The 14,368-nt window shown below is 52.8% G+C and overlaps 5 protein-coding genes across 5 annotated transcripts; 3 read left to right on the top strand and 2 right to left on the bottom strand.

The window, feature by feature from the left end:
* Positions 1–496: 496 nt before the first annotated feature.
* UPC2_0 (Sterol uptake control protein 2) lies at positions 497–1,967 on the top strand (the record flags this gene model as incomplete). The annotated part of the gene is made up of 2 exons (XM_066129827.1): positions 497–655; positions 843–1,967. 2 exons carry the CDS (start codon positions 497–499, stop codon positions 1,965–1,967), a joined length of 1,284 nt encoding a protein of 427 aa, XP_065986094.1.
* Positions 1,968–2,941: 974 nt separating this feature from the next.
* On the top strand, positions 2,942–5,199 carry PRD1_0 (Saccharolysin; the record flags this gene model as incomplete). Its single annotated transcript, XM_014693135.1, has 4 exons — positions 2,942–4,168; positions 4,221–4,356; positions 4,419–4,917; positions 4,995–5,199. 4 exons carry the CDS (start codon positions 2,942–2,944, stop codon positions 5,197–5,199), a joined length of 2,067 nt encoding a protein of 688 aa, XP_014548621.1.
* Positions 5,200–7,290: 2,091 nt separating this feature from the next.
* On the top strand, positions 7,291–9,103 carry NIPA2 (Magnesium transporter NIPA2; the record flags this gene model as incomplete). Its single annotated transcript, XM_014693136.1, has 2 exons — positions 7,291–8,028; positions 8,099–9,103. 2 exons carry the CDS (start codon positions 7,291–7,293, stop codon positions 9,101–9,103), a joined length of 1,743 nt encoding a protein of 580 aa, XP_014548622.1.
* Positions 9,104–9,545: 442 nt separating this feature from the next.
* On the bottom strand, positions 9,546–10,610 carry Stub1 (STIP1 y and U box-containing protein 1; the record flags this gene model as incomplete). Its single annotated transcript, XM_014693137.1, has 3 exons — positions 9,546–9,719; positions 9,873–10,425; positions 10,522–10,610. The coding sequence occupies 3 exons, from the start codon at positions 10,608–10,610 to the stop codon at positions 9,546–9,548; spliced, it is 816 nt and encodes a 271-aa protein (XP_014548623.1).
* Positions 10,611–12,216: 1,606 nt separating this feature from the next.
* est_1 (Esterase) lies at positions 12,217–13,125 on the bottom strand (the record flags this gene model as incomplete). Its single annotated transcript, XM_014693138.1, has 1 exon — positions 12,217–13,125. The coding sequence occupies one exon, from the start codon at positions 13,123–13,125 to the stop codon at positions 12,217–12,219; it is 909 nt and encodes a 302-aa protein (XP_014548624.1).
* Between the last annotated feature and the right edge of the window lie 1,243 nt (positions 13,126–14,368).

Genomic DNA, 14,368 nt, shown 5'->3' with positions numbered 1-14,368 from the left:
CAAGACACAACTGGTTGGGTTTACTTTTGCACGAGTGCAACACAAGCACGGGCAGTTTGTGCGACGAAAAGTGAATTGTACAACATGCTGCAGTGTAATGTTGCAGATGCAAAAAGATCGAAATTGTAACTACTCGGCTCTCTGAGCACTCGAGTCGAAGGGAGACGGCTCCAACACGTGAACTGCACGAGCAGCCAGTCGGGTTCCATATTGACGACAGACTCTGGAATCGGCTGGGCCCCAGTGCCAGTGAACCGACACGTACCTGGAGTCCTGGACAGGTCAACTGGTACGTATACTGCATGTAGATAGAAGGCAGGAAGGATGCAGCACTGGAGCGCGACTTCCACCAGACACTGTCACCGTTCGGCTCCATCAACTATTGCTGGCTCGCTCTTGTCGAAATCGGTGGCAATAGTCTCTCGCCGGCTCAGGCTCCGTCCCGGCATCCAATGAAACCATATCTTGACCGAGTTGTGGACTTGAGCGTGCACGCATGGACCTCAAAACTCCCGGGCCGGATGAAACAGCCGACACAAGCATGTTCAGCCAGTATACGATAGGCGTGCCATCTGGCGGGCCACATCGCGGTGTCAAGGCGAGCCACAAAAAGTCGAGGTATGGCTGTAAGAGGTGTCGGACAAGACGGGTCAAGGTAAGTTTTGCCATTGAGCTTTTCCCATCAATCAATCCATACGTCAACTGGTCTCAAGTCCTATTCCTTTCTCATGCGGCACGACATGCCTGATATCAAAAAAGACACACACCATGCTGCTTGGCTGGCTACCCGTCAATGGTCATTCACGAATCACCACAAGCTGACCGCGTCCTCTCTCCGTTAGTGCAATGAACAGAAGCCAGTTTGTGACAACTGCAAGCGGCATCGGTCAGAGTGCATTTATGATCGTGTGCCGCCCCTGACCACGCCGGTGATTTCATCTGCTCCATTTCGTCCCGAATCTGCAGAGGCTCGCGTTGCTGTCGCCATTGCCCGCAATATCGAGAACTCACATCTCTCTGATCCCCCAGAGTCACGAGAGCGGCGCATTCTGGAAACGAGGTTAATGTATCAATATTCAACATCAACCGGCACCACCATTGCCATTGATGACAAGTCCAAGGGGCTGTATGTGAACATGGTTCCAAGGCTGGCCCTGACCTCGGATGCATTGTTGTACTGCATGTACTCACTTGCCGCTTTGCATTGCAAGGTTGTTGGCGATCTGATGGGGCTCGTCAGTCGCGATGCTCATCGAAAGTATCTCTCCATGGGCTTGCGAGAGCATAATCTAGCCATTGCAAACATAAGCCCCGAGACTGCAGACGCAATATGCTTGACCTCGACTCTCCTTCGAGTCTGCTCCTTCATTTTGCTACAGGACCGGCTGCGCCAGCCATACACCCCGCCAGTGGAGTGGTTAATGATGAACGCGAGCACCAAGGCCATTGTCGGCACAGCATATGAACTTCCCGGCGGAAAAGAAAAGTCTGTTGCCGCAATGATGGTTGGGCTCTCCCCTCTCGTGTCCAACGAGCAAATGCGATTTGACCCAGTTCAGAGACGGGGCTTCGAACCATTACTCCAGCGGGACGAGATTCGGGATGCCAGCGAGCCTTGGGATCCTGAATCCCGAGATGCATATGAATCTACATTGAGCTACCTGGGCGGGGCGATTGAAACAGAACGAGTTGGGGATAGACATGACGGCCTCCGGAGGCTCATTATATTTCCCATGTTGGTAAAAGGGAGGTTTATAGAACTGGTTCAAGAGGGGCAACCTCGGGCGACTATTTTTCTGGCGTACTATTTTGCTCTTTTGGCCTTACACAAGGACAGATGGTGGATTGGAGAAGCAGGGGCTCATGAAGTACGAGCAATGGCGGCCCATTTCACTGACCAGTGGCGAACGTTGCTGAACTGGCCGTTGAGAGTTGTTGAAACAGGCGAAGTCCCTGCATTTGGCTGAGACGACCAGTGATATTCCTACTACTCCATACTGAGCCCAGGGTTTCCTGCGGGCCGAGCACTTCGTTTTCAGTTTGCACAAAGTTGTCCAAACGTTGTTAGCGGGGCGAAGGGTTGTCGATGGCTTACAGATTGCTGTTGGCTAACGGCTTCTCATGGCGATGATGGCCTTGGTTATCTGTCTCGTACTATGACGGCAGCCTTCTATCCACATGGTACGATAAGATGAGAACCACAGCTATTTCGAGTGGACAATTTGCGAAGAACTTTTGTGTCAGAATAAGGTGATTCGACAGCCTGTCGGACACGATTCGTCATGAAGGTTATCACTATTGGTCTTGTGACCTGATGGCAACAAGGATTACTTTTCATGCATCATCATCACACACTTTCAGGGGCTCCTATCTAGACAGTCATGAATTCTACACACGCAAGGAGTTTGTGTCCAAGATCATGCCGTGTAGATGCATGTCGGGACGGCGGAGACACTTGTGCAGCCCTGAGCCTCAAGAGCTATAGCTGCGATTCTCCCGATTGGTACGATCGAGACTCGAGAGATATGTCTGTGTCGTTCCTGTCGGGCGTTGTTCCACTTGCCAGGGATGGGGTGGGGATCTTGGGATGAAGAATGACCTCGTGATCTGCGGAAGCTCGTCACGAGGCAGCAGGAACTGCAGCCCAAGACGTGGCAGTGAAATCAGCAAATAAAGATTTGCTGACACCCATGTAGAATTGCTGATAATAAATCACTCATAGAGATGGAATTGACGAATTGCATAGTTGGTGATGATGCTATTACATGTTGTTGTCACCTTTGGAATCATGCCCACTCACCTTTCAAGTATATAAGTCTGCTGTCTCTCCTTTGCGAACCCCGAGTTGGTGTAACCAAAAACAGCAGTGGAACAAGACACAGTTACCATCTTTAAAAGAAATATCAAAAGCGTCTTCTTTTCTTCTCATTTCTCCTCCATCATGACTTTGGGCATTGTCCTCCCACCACCAAAATTCGACCTCACCCTCGATGAAATGTTTTCCAAAGCAGCCTACATTCTAGAATTGGCCAAGGACGGAATATACGAAATCACCTCTTCAGTCGAGCCCGAGGAAGCAACTTATGAAAACGTCATCATCCCCATTGGCCACGTCGAGAACCAGCTAAGCTACGAAATAGAGCCTCTGTCTATTCTTGAATCCGTATCTCCCTCGGCGGAGATCAGAGCGGCCGCTTCGAAAGCAGTCAAGACGGCACAAGAAGCATGGGAGATCATCTACGACAACGAAGAGCTGTTCCTCTTGATCGATGCCGTCAAGCACCAGCGCCCCGCGAACCTGGACGAGGAATCGGGCCGGTTCCTGGCGGACCTGCATAGCGAGTGTGTCGAAAAGGGCCTCAACTTGCCAGAGGCGGAGGCAGAGCGCTATTCGGAAATCAGGCACCGCAAGTACGAGCTGCACTCTGCGTTTGTGGCGAATCTAGCTACTGACCCGGGCGTCGTTTTGAAATCCGACGCTGAACTGGAGGGCTTGCCGAGAAGTAAGCTTGAGAGTTTTCAGATGGACGAGCAGGGCAGAAGGAGGATCCCTCTTCACAGGACGAATGCTGATGCCATCATGCGGCAGTGCACCAACGAAGAAACTCGGAGGGATGTCTGGGCCGCCAAGGAGTCTATATATCCGGAGAACGCAGCGTACTTCCGGGAAGCGGTTCTCCTGCGGGACGAAGCAGCTCGTTTGCTGGGGTTTTCTTCGTACAACCACCAGCTTGTGCGTCGTCGAATGATGAAGTCGCCCGAGGCAGTTATGAACCTCCTGAGGGCCATGGAGACGAAGCTGAAACCATTGGTGAAGATGGAAATGGATGCTTTGAGGGAGTTGCGTGGCGATGGTGAGCCAATTCACTTCTGGGACCTTGCCTACTACGATTCGCAGACGTTGAAAGGGAGGAATGTGAATAGTGACGTTGTGGCGGAGTACTTTCCCGCAGACTTTGTGTTGGGCAGGATGCTGGGCATGTTTGAAAAGCTATTCCAGTTGGAGATTTCCGAGGTTGCAGACATAAAGGATGACGAGGTGTGGCATCCAGATGTAAAGGTTTACAAAGTGAGCGAGTTGGGAGGTCTGTTTGTGGGATATTTGTACATGGATCTGTATCCGAGGGAGGGCAAGTATAACAGCTCTGCCGACTTCAACATCCGGCCGGTATGTGTTGACCTTGCAGCGAGTCGCTGTATTATTCTAAAACATGTTGCAGAGTTATATCGACCGAGAGGGAAGATACATGCCGAGTGCCACGGCGCTGATTTGCAATGTGACGCCTCCCACGAAAGATACTCCTGCGTTGCTGCACCACTCCGACGTCATAACTATATTTCATGAGCTGGGACACGGTACGTGATGCGTGTTTTTTTTCTCTTGTCAGATGAACGGAAAAACTAAAGCAAGAAGGCAGGAATGCACGATTTGATGGGCCGCACCAGATACGCCAAGTACCACGGGTGGCGTGGCAGAAGAGACTTTTGCGAAGCGCCGAGCCAACTTCTAGAATTCTTCTGCTGGCTCCCCCAGACCCTGAAGCTGATGAGCTGTCACTACTCGTATCTGTCGGAGGAATACAAACAGCAGTGGGAACGGATGAATCCCGCCACGGCCAAGCAGCCGGAAAAGCAGATCCCGGGCGAGATGTTGTCAGCGTTGATTGCGGCCAAGAATGTCAACAGTGCGATATGGACCGCGAGACAGGTAGGACTGAGTATTTTTGATATGAAGGTTCATAATCCATCTTCTCATGGGGAACTGGAGGGCCTGGACATTGCCAAGGAATACTATACGTCCATCACAGAGGCCACCGGGCTGCAGGGACTAGAGGATGAAGCGACGTTGGGGAACGGGTATTCTACCACTGCTCATTTCATGTGGGGCCAGGAAGCCAACTACTATTCCTACATTTCGTATGTCACTTCATGTTGTATTACACGCGTGCCGAGTGCTTGTATGGTTTCACCATGGACAGAGCTGATCTTTACAGGACCCGTATTCTCGCAGCAGACATGTGGAATGCATGCTTCCGCGATGACCCCATGAATCCAGAGACGGGGCTCCGATATCGACAAATGGTCCTGGATAAAGGCGGTAGTGTGGATGAAGCAAAAATGGTGGCTGCGTTTTTGGGTCGTGAGCCCAATTCGGATGCGTATTTGGAAGAAATTGGTGTTGAGGATGTGGCAAAGTGATGACGGAAGAGACAATCGGCGCCACTGCGCCACCAGTCGGTTCATCTTTATCTTTTTTTGGTCTCGATACTCCGTAGCAATTACCGAGTTCCGGCCAGCCGGGACATGCCCAAACACACCAGAGTCTCTCAGCTAGGCAAAGTATGAAACGACGTTGTCACGGCGCTCAAGCTACACTCTTGTAGAAGACTCGAGCTGGCAGGGCTGTAGCCAGCAAAGTTTCGGTTCCCTATTGAGATGCAGGCTGTGACGCAGAACAAAGCGACCTGGGTGGTGGAGGAAGGCGATGAAGTTGGTAGTACGGAGTAATGCCACCACCACCCATGCTCGAGTCCAGAAATAGTACATGGTCAGCCAATGACGGGACCCAAGGGCCAGTTCTCCGTAAAACGGGCCGTCACAGAGTTTGTCTCGTGCGCCAAGATGCGTGCGCGTTGTCAACTCGTAGTCCCCGATGGTGGCGCAGTTGCTGCTGCGCGACAAACTTATGCGCCATGTTTCCGAGAAAGGCTCTGTTGAAGCACGCACGGCAGCAGTCAGACGCCCGTTGCATTGGTGAGGCAAACGCTCGGTTGGCATTGAGACATGTCGCGAATGTTGAGTTTTTTTTTTTTTAGCCGACGTGTTATCTGCTTCGTGGGATTCATCGATGGAGTTCAAAAACCATTCCTGGCGTCATTTCGCTTCATGGCGTTGCCATGGCAAGAAGCGGGTATCAAGACGACAAAGCCGGTTGACGTCGATTGACCCCAGCGCAAGAGCCTGTAAAGAGCCTGTAAAGAGCCTGTCAACGGTCAATTCGAGACACTGGACACTCAAGAACCAAGTTAGCAGGGGTCTTGTTGTCGCTGTGTCTTTGGGAGGAGGGGAAAGTGGCCATTGCTCTTCTGCCAAGCGGCTCGCATTGCATTGCTTGAGTGCCAACAGCCATGTTGTTCAACCGACAGCTGTTAAATTAAGACTCCGTGGTCGTTGTGACGCCACATCGAACCTGAGGGGGGGGATCAATGATAGTTGCTTGCTGCGTACGGAGTACTCAGTCGGTCGGGCACAGGCCTGACGGACGAGGGACACGTTCCGTTGAGTAGAAATGGCGTGAGAGATGTATGTACTAATTCGTCGTCAAGACCTGTGTAGAAGAAGCCCATGTTTTGTTTCGCTTTCATGCCTAGCATGTGGCATGGCAAGCTCCGCCAGTCACGCTGATGGCTGATGTCTGCTGGGTATCAGCTCGTCAGCCTCCTCAATGGCACCAAGGTTCGCATCAGCCAGATCGAGGCCCACAGACGGCGCCATGGGCGGAGCGAATGCAGGGATCAGCTGCTCACAAGTTGCACCAGCGGCTAGTGAGGCACATGGATGGTGGATGGAGGATGGGGGGCCCAGGGTTGCTGCTTGCTTGTGCTTGACGCAGGTTGGCAGGGTTGGCAGTTATTATTACCAGGACGGAGAAGCTCGACGTTACCAGCTCCAATGGATCAATGCTGGACCCGGAACCTCCCCCATCCACGCGGAGTGGTTATCCTATGATAAAACAAGCTTCTAGTCTCCAACAGTCCGGTACCCTGACAAGCTGTGCTCCTGTCAATTGTATGTATGTACGTACATAGTGCTCGAGTGGGCTTTGAATGGAAAGAAAGCCGTTATACTCCGTACTTGGTCGTCCTCAAAACGTCTGGTACGTAACGTACGGAGCTCGACAGACCGAGTTCCAGCCCCCACCATCCTGGCACACGATCCTTCTGGTCTTCGCCAGACTTTGCCTCCATTCAACTCTCCTTGGACGCGAGGCCGGCGCACCCTCTTGACTCTCGAGCTCCTTTTGAACCGCCGCGCGCCCGTCAGTTGCACCTCACCAGCCATATGTACGAGTTGACCGCTGCCGACAGCAAACCCGCACCCCCAAGCTTCTCTCTGTCCAGCCTTGGACTCCCCCGGTGTCGTCACTAACCCGCCCAGTCTACCACTCCTACAGCCAACAACGCATCGTTCGAGGACTCCTTTCCGTCCACGGGCTCTCGTTCTTGACGAGCTGTCGCCCTTGGCCCTTCTCCCCAGATGCGGCAAGGCTTCCCGAGACAAGACTGAGCAATGGACGCCGAGCTCGTTGCTAGAGCCCTAGAGGGACCAGACCGGCCACCATATTACAAGGTCGTAGGTATCGCACTGGCTATTGGTTCTGGCCTGTTCATCGGATCATCCTTTGTGCTGAAAAAGGTCGGACTTCTCAGGGCCAACGAGAAGTACAACGAAGTCGCTGGCGAGGGCTACGGATATTTGAAAAACGCCTTTTGGTGGAGCGGCATGACGCTCATGATTGTCGGCGAGATCTGCAACTTCGTCGCATATGCCTTTACCGATGCGATTCTCGTCACGCCACTGGGAGCATTGTCTGTTGTCATTACCACAATTCTCTCCGCCGTATTTCTCAAGGAACGCCTGAGTCTGGTCGGCAAGGTTGCATGCTTTCTATGTATAGTCGGGTCCGTCGTCATTGTCCTGAACGGCCCTCAGGAATCCTCGGTCGCCGACATTCAGGAAATGAAGACGTTCTTTATCGCTCCGGGCTTCCTGTCCTATGCAGGCGTTATTTTGGTCGGCTCCGTCATTACTGCATTTTATGCTGGCCCTAGATGGGGCAAGAAGAACATGCTGGTCTACATTTCCATCTGCAGTTGGATTGGCGGTCTGAGTGTCGTGTGTACTCAAGGGTTGGGCGCAGCCATCATAGCATGGATTGGTGGAAAGCCGCAGTACAAGGAATGGTTCCTATGGGTCTTGTTTGTCTTTGTCATCGGCACGCTGGTGACTGAGATCATCTTCTTAAATGTGAGTCCTGGGCCGCCATGTTGTGCCACCTCTTTACTTCTGCTGTTCACCAGGTTTGACCGTTCAACAGAAAGCTCTCAACCTCTTCAACGCAGCTCTCGTCACGCCCACATATTATGTTTACTTCACCAGCACCACAATCATCACGTCTTCAGTCTTGTTCAGAGGTTTCAAGGGCACCCCGCAGGCAATTGCCACCGTTGTGATGGGATTTCTCACAATTTGCTCGGGCGTGGTACTGTTGCAGTTATCCAAGTCAGCCAAGGATGTTCCCGACGTTGCCGTTTTCAAGGGCGACCTGGATCAAATCCACACCATTGCCGAACAAGAGCAGCCGGAGTCAGAGCCCAAGGCTGATGCCATCCGTGGCGCGGCCGCTATCGTACGTAGAATATCAAACACTCGTTTAAGGATGGAAGCCGAGGAGTTGAAGAGGCTCCATGAAGAGAAGATGGCAGAGACCATGGCCCCTATTAGCGAGGACGGGCAGTCGGAATATGAGTGGGACGGCCTAAGAAGAAGGAGAACACTGGCGGCGAGCACACGAGCACGCGCTGCAACATCGCCTCAACCTCGTACACCGGTCCCCGGCCCGTTGGGCAGTCCCACAAGTCCTCACCCTCCGCTAGGCATGTCGCGCTTCCCGTCGGACGAGGAGCTTGAGCAAGCGGAGCAAGGCACCATTTTCTCTAGTATAGCTGGCACCATTCGAGGCCGGCCTCGGACCAGCACCACACTACCGTCCTACGAGGACGAGTATCCCATTAAAGGCAGAAGTCCCCTTCATCCCATTCCACTGACGCATATACAACAAGTGCCGACACAGAAGCCTGATGACGAAGCAGGTGCGTATTATGGTCACACCCGCGAGCATGTCTTTAGCCATCAGGATACCGCGTATCACGGCGTCGCGGACAGGAATGTTCAGGACATTCCACCCACGCCACCGCCACACTCTGCACGACGCCAGTTTTCATTCAATCGAGTTTTCAGGCGGAATACAGGGCCTACGGAAGAGGAAAGAGTAGGTCTAGTCAAAGAGGGGGGAACTGAAGGCCAGCCTTCCTTTATCTAGGATGCTTGTATTATTAGACGGAACCGCATAGAGGGATACCCCATCATGAGTGCATGAGTATCAAGCATGAATAAATGAGTACATTGTACATTGCAATTCCAGCTGTGGAAAATTTACCGACAGTCAACCCACACCTTGTGCACTATCAAGATGCCAGCTATACGACACACGCTCACTCAATACTGTCATGCCACAAGATGTCGACAGATACTCTACGAATGGACAAATAAGTCTTGTTATAGTCTGTATTCGTTACATTGTGCTCCTTTCATTCTATGGCTTGCTCTGGTGTGTCATTCATCTCATCATAAAATAAAACGCCGCCAATGCAATCTGGGATGTAGAATATACGATCCAAGCAAAAAAATGAATACAAAAGAAGAGTAAGGACGGCCGGCAACGGACCTTTTGTTTTCAATTTATGCCCACGTCTCCTGGGCCATCACCAGTCCACGGCCCAGCCGTTTTCCTCGATAAAGTCTTCGCACGCTTGGCGCAGGGCAAGGTTTGGTCTGAGTTCAGACGGGACAAGGGGCTCCCGTGTCAAAGGATCGGTAGGCCGCCGCTGGAGATGTTCCATGATGGCTGAGCGTTCATACGACTTGCCCGTCTTTGTCTATTTTAAATTTCTCACGGTCAGTATATTTTTTTTTCTTTTTTCTTTCTCAAAAGACGACAATATGCTACTGCCCAAGCTGGCAGGGGGGGCATGCAAAGTGTGAAGTGCAAATATGTCCTTGGGCAGGAGATTTTGGGGACAGAAACTCACAACAACGGGATCAACCATGATGGCGAAGCTGATATCGTCGATAACCCACTCGGGCACCTCTCTCCGCCTGTCGGCCTGGGCCCTGGCGCGCTCGAAAACAGCCCGCATCTGCTGCACCCTCTGCTCGTTGTCCTCCCGGATCAGGCCCTTTTCGTACTCGCTGGTGGCGGGGTCGGCGAGCATGTCGTCGGCGTCCTTGGCCAGCAGGTCCAGGACGGTGGTCTCCAGGGCCTGTGCTTCCTTGGCCCGCAGCTTCTCGCGGTGCTCCCAGCGCGCCTTTTTGCACCGGAGCACGGCGGCGGTGATTTGCGAGAGGGACTTGTCGTTGGTCTTGGCGCATATCCCGTGCGCGCGGACGGCGTGGGTGACGGCCGACTCGTAGTCCCTGCTGTGGAGGAAGGCCTGCGAGAGGTAGTAGTGCGCCTTCATGGAGTCGGGCGTGATGGAGAGGCACGTCTGGCAGTCGGAGATGACGGACTCCCAGAGGGACAGTTTGAGGCGCGACATGGCGCGGTTGGTGTAGAGGGTGGGGTTTTTGGGGTCTGCTATGATGCTGGATTTGCGTTAGCGGTGAGGGCGATGGATGTGCGTTTGCAGTTGGTGGTGGTGGTTGGTGGTGGTGGTGTTGACAAAGGGTGACATCACGTACGCTTTTGAGTAGAGGCTCTCTGCGGCCAGGTAGTCTCCGCTCTGGAAATGGCGGTTGCCTTGTTCCTTGAGCTCCAGCGACTTTGCCATTGCTGTTTTCTGACAATGCTTGCTCAGTGGTGAAAGGTTTTGGTCGTGGTAGGTGTTGATGAACCCCTTTGGACACGTCGATGCGGCCACCCAAGCGGGAATTACAACTATCTTGCGCTGCAATTACTCTAACTTTTTTTAAAAGGAGGACCTCGATTTAAGCTATCATATTAAAGCTGTACACATGTATCGGCAGCTTGAAAACAAAGAAAGAAAAAAAGGCAGCGGCCAGCGACACTCAAAAGGGGTGGAACAAATACCAAGGGCGGTAGATATTGGGATGGGCTGAAATTGGAGGATTAAGGCTTCTTTGCGCAGGTCGCACAAGGGCTGAGGTGGCGTAATGTATGTACGGCCAGCAGGTTGGTCTGGAGAGTATATTTCACCTCGGCAAGTGAATATTTGAATAAAAGCTGGAAATGGCACAGTTGATTGTTTGTCCCAAGGACAGGAGTGTGGAGTTTGTGCCTTTCAACTGTGAGTCGAGTGTCAAGGACGGGGGGATTTGTAAGGCCGTTGACGAGTTTCCTGGAATATTCGAGAATGAAGATGGCCAGACCAGCGTGGGTGAGGACTGGACGTTAAACCGGGGCAGGGGGATAGGAAGGTCGGCACCGGTCACCGGGCCTATATTTGATGTAACTGCTCCGTACCCAGTACCTAGCACATAGTTGCCCCGCTGGGTTCGGGGTCCGTTGGGCTGACAAGCGATTGACACCAGCATTAAACAAGTAACTTAAACAAAACTCGTAATAGCGTCGGCCTCCGGTAGACCTCTTTTCGATGTCCCCTTTTCACATCAACCGTCCGTCAGTTTTCCATCTCCCCAAAAATGCAACAAGACAAATATGGCACTGGCACCAAGAATATCGCGTCAAGTTGGACGCCAACCTATGGCTCAGGTCATTCTTGGAATGCCAAGCCCGCAATGGGAGGAAAGCGACTTGGAATGATCTCGTCACGCATGCGCCACATTGCGTCGACGGCCTTGATCACGTTTGTCTGAAAATGGCAGCTTTCATTTAATTGATCAAAAAGTGCAGATTCAAGGTGAGCTGAATGGGCCGAAGCAGCCGTTAATAAACTATGATGTCCATGTTATTGTCACCCATTTATCAGAACCGTCCCTTAGTCGCGGAAATATAGATTATCACAGTCTTGAGCTTTCCTGGCCGGTTTTTCCTTCTCCCTTTTTTTATTACCATCTCAACTTTTACCAATTTCCAATACATTGCTGAAGAGATCAGGGTAGACTGGTAGACGTGGGATACCTTGATTAATCTCCATGACCTAGATATATGGGGGCGTGCTTTTGCTCATGGACACTAGGAACAGGTGGGCAGATGATGCTCGAGCAAATGAGCTGCTTTTGGGGGTGAAAAAAAAAATACGACAATGCAAACCTAATATTTATAAATCGAATGATGTTTCATCAAAGTATAAAACATCCAAAACTACTCCGTAGAAACTCGTCCCCAACCTAACCATCGACCATGGAAAATCGTAAACCTACTCCAAACCCATGAACAAAACGCCGATACGTCGCGATCCAAATTCCCCAACACCAAATGCCAAACATGCAGGTCCTCTTCGGTATTCGCAGCTCTCACGGCTTCCTCGCCTTCATCCATTCCACCATCTTATCAATCGCCCCCTTGCCGTCGTGATCAGGCAGCACCAACGGCCACACATGCATCATGCCCGGGCCCTCCACCAGCGTCACATCGCGCCCAGCGGCAGCGGCCTTTTCGACAAACCGCTTCGTATCCGGCGTGAGCAGATCCTCGCCCGCGGCAAGCAGCATCATGGGCGGCATCTCGCCCAAATCCCCAAACAGCGGACTCACCCGCGCGTCGTCAGTCGGCCACTCGCCCCTCACCAGCTCGGCCGCCTCCATGCAGCCCACGACATCCAGCCACGGATCCCTCCTCGACAGCTCGCGCGCCTCGGTGTTGGTAAAGGTAGCGTCCACCACGGGCGTAATGGCGACCAGGCCCGCGGCAGACCGTGTGCCGGCCCTGATGGCCTCCTGCGCGAGCACCAGCGCCATGCACCCGCCGGCGGAATCGCCCACCACCAAGAACGGCGAGTCGTCCCTCGCTGCCGCCATCTCGTCGTGGATGGGCTGCAGCATGGCGTACATGTCCTTGAGCTTCTTCTCCGGCCCGAGCGGGTAGATGGGCACCGTGACGCTGGCCTGCAGTCGCTCCGCCAGCAGCGCGATCAGGGTCCAGTGCGGCCCGAGGATCTCGAACATGAACGAGCCGCCGTGGAGGTAGAGGATGCGGACCGCGTTGGGCGTCTCTGACTTGGGCGCCAGCTCCAGGACCGGGTAGCCATCTACCTGGCGCTCCTCGATCATAAACTCGGTGCGCAGGTGCTGCGGCGGCCGGTAGTCGGGCGGGTTCTTGCGGGCTTTGGCGATGCGCCTGTGGAGGGCTTCGACGGATGTGAAGTTCCCCTTGTGCCAGAGCCAGAGGTACCATGAGGCGAGATGTGCTCTCCAGGTTGGCATTTTGTGTGTCCTTGTCCTTGGATGGTGCTGCTTGGGGATTTCTGGTGATGTTGTGGCGAGAGACTACTCCTCCGTGGATCGTGGATCGGGAGCCATTCGTCGGATGTTCGTCTGGGGTCTGGAGCCGAGGTCCTGAGCTCCCCTCCTGGGGGAGGCTAAGGGCACCGCTTGCGATTTAAAGTTGTGTGTTGACGTGGACCAGTAGATACCGTCTGGGACCAGGATCCTGGGCATGAAGTGATTGGGTCTCCTGTGGAATGCGGCGCCTCTCCATTTGCGGCCCATACCGAACTCACAGCATGGTCAATGGTGGTGTCTCAGACATGTCTGGTGCAAGTCTCATACGGCTTGTAATGTGCGACGCCAAAACGTGTGGCATGGGTATGTTGGGCGTCTTGTCTGCGTATAACCGTGTCTCTCCAGTTCCAAGGGCTAATTACTTATGTGCCTAGGCCTCCGTCGAACTATACATGACATGTATATTTCATCCGCCCTCTCAGGCCTCACGGACCGCTATCTGCTGTTAAGGGCGTCACTCGGTATCATGCTCATCACCCCATTCTGATGAACCAAAAAAGTATTCGACCTCGGTCGAAGATTTTTGTACCGCGCACCAAACTATGACAAAACAAAGTATCATGTGGCAGACATGAAGGGTGCGTTTCATCACTCTAGAGAATAGTATATCCCGCGCCCCAGAGTATTCACTTACAACACCAGTGCTCATTCGGACCGCCACTCCATTATCAGTAAGACCATCTCACGGAAATCACCAATCATCAAGCGATTATCCCGCAGGCATCCCATCAATAGCAGATTCACGCCTTGCCTATACTCCCAAACTAGCCCACATGCCTTCGTGTTCAGCGGTCAAACCGCTCTGACATCTCAGACTCTAGTGTCCGAGAAAACTTCCGAGCCGTCAATAAAGTTCACCTGCCGTCCTCAAGAAGAATAAAACCACCCCCAAGACTGAAACTCAGACTTTTACGCCGCAGACATCAGCCCTGTCGCCACCACGCAGCCTCTTGACGCGAGCGTGGGAATCTGGGCCCCGTCACAGCTCAATAGTCCAGCCACGATCCTCGCGAATGCTAAGCTGCCAGCCATGAATAGTGACCAGTTGTCAAAATGCTCCCTCGGTAGAAAGAGTGTGAAAAAAAAAGAAGACAAGTGAAAAGGAATGCCTTCAAATTGTTCTCCTTCCTTGTAACTTCTATCAAGACTTAGCTCTCTTGCGGCC

This window comes from Metarhizium brunneum, chromosome 1 (assembly GCF_013426205.1).
Source record: "Metarhizium brunneum chromosome 1, complete sequence".
Lineage (NCBI taxonomy): Eukaryota > Fungi > Ascomycota > Sordariomycetes > Hypocreales > Clavicipitaceae > Metarhizium > Metarhizium brunneum.
The sequence above is the reverse complement of the archived record's forward strand: the minus strand, read 5'-3'. Positions and strand labels throughout refer to the sequence as shown.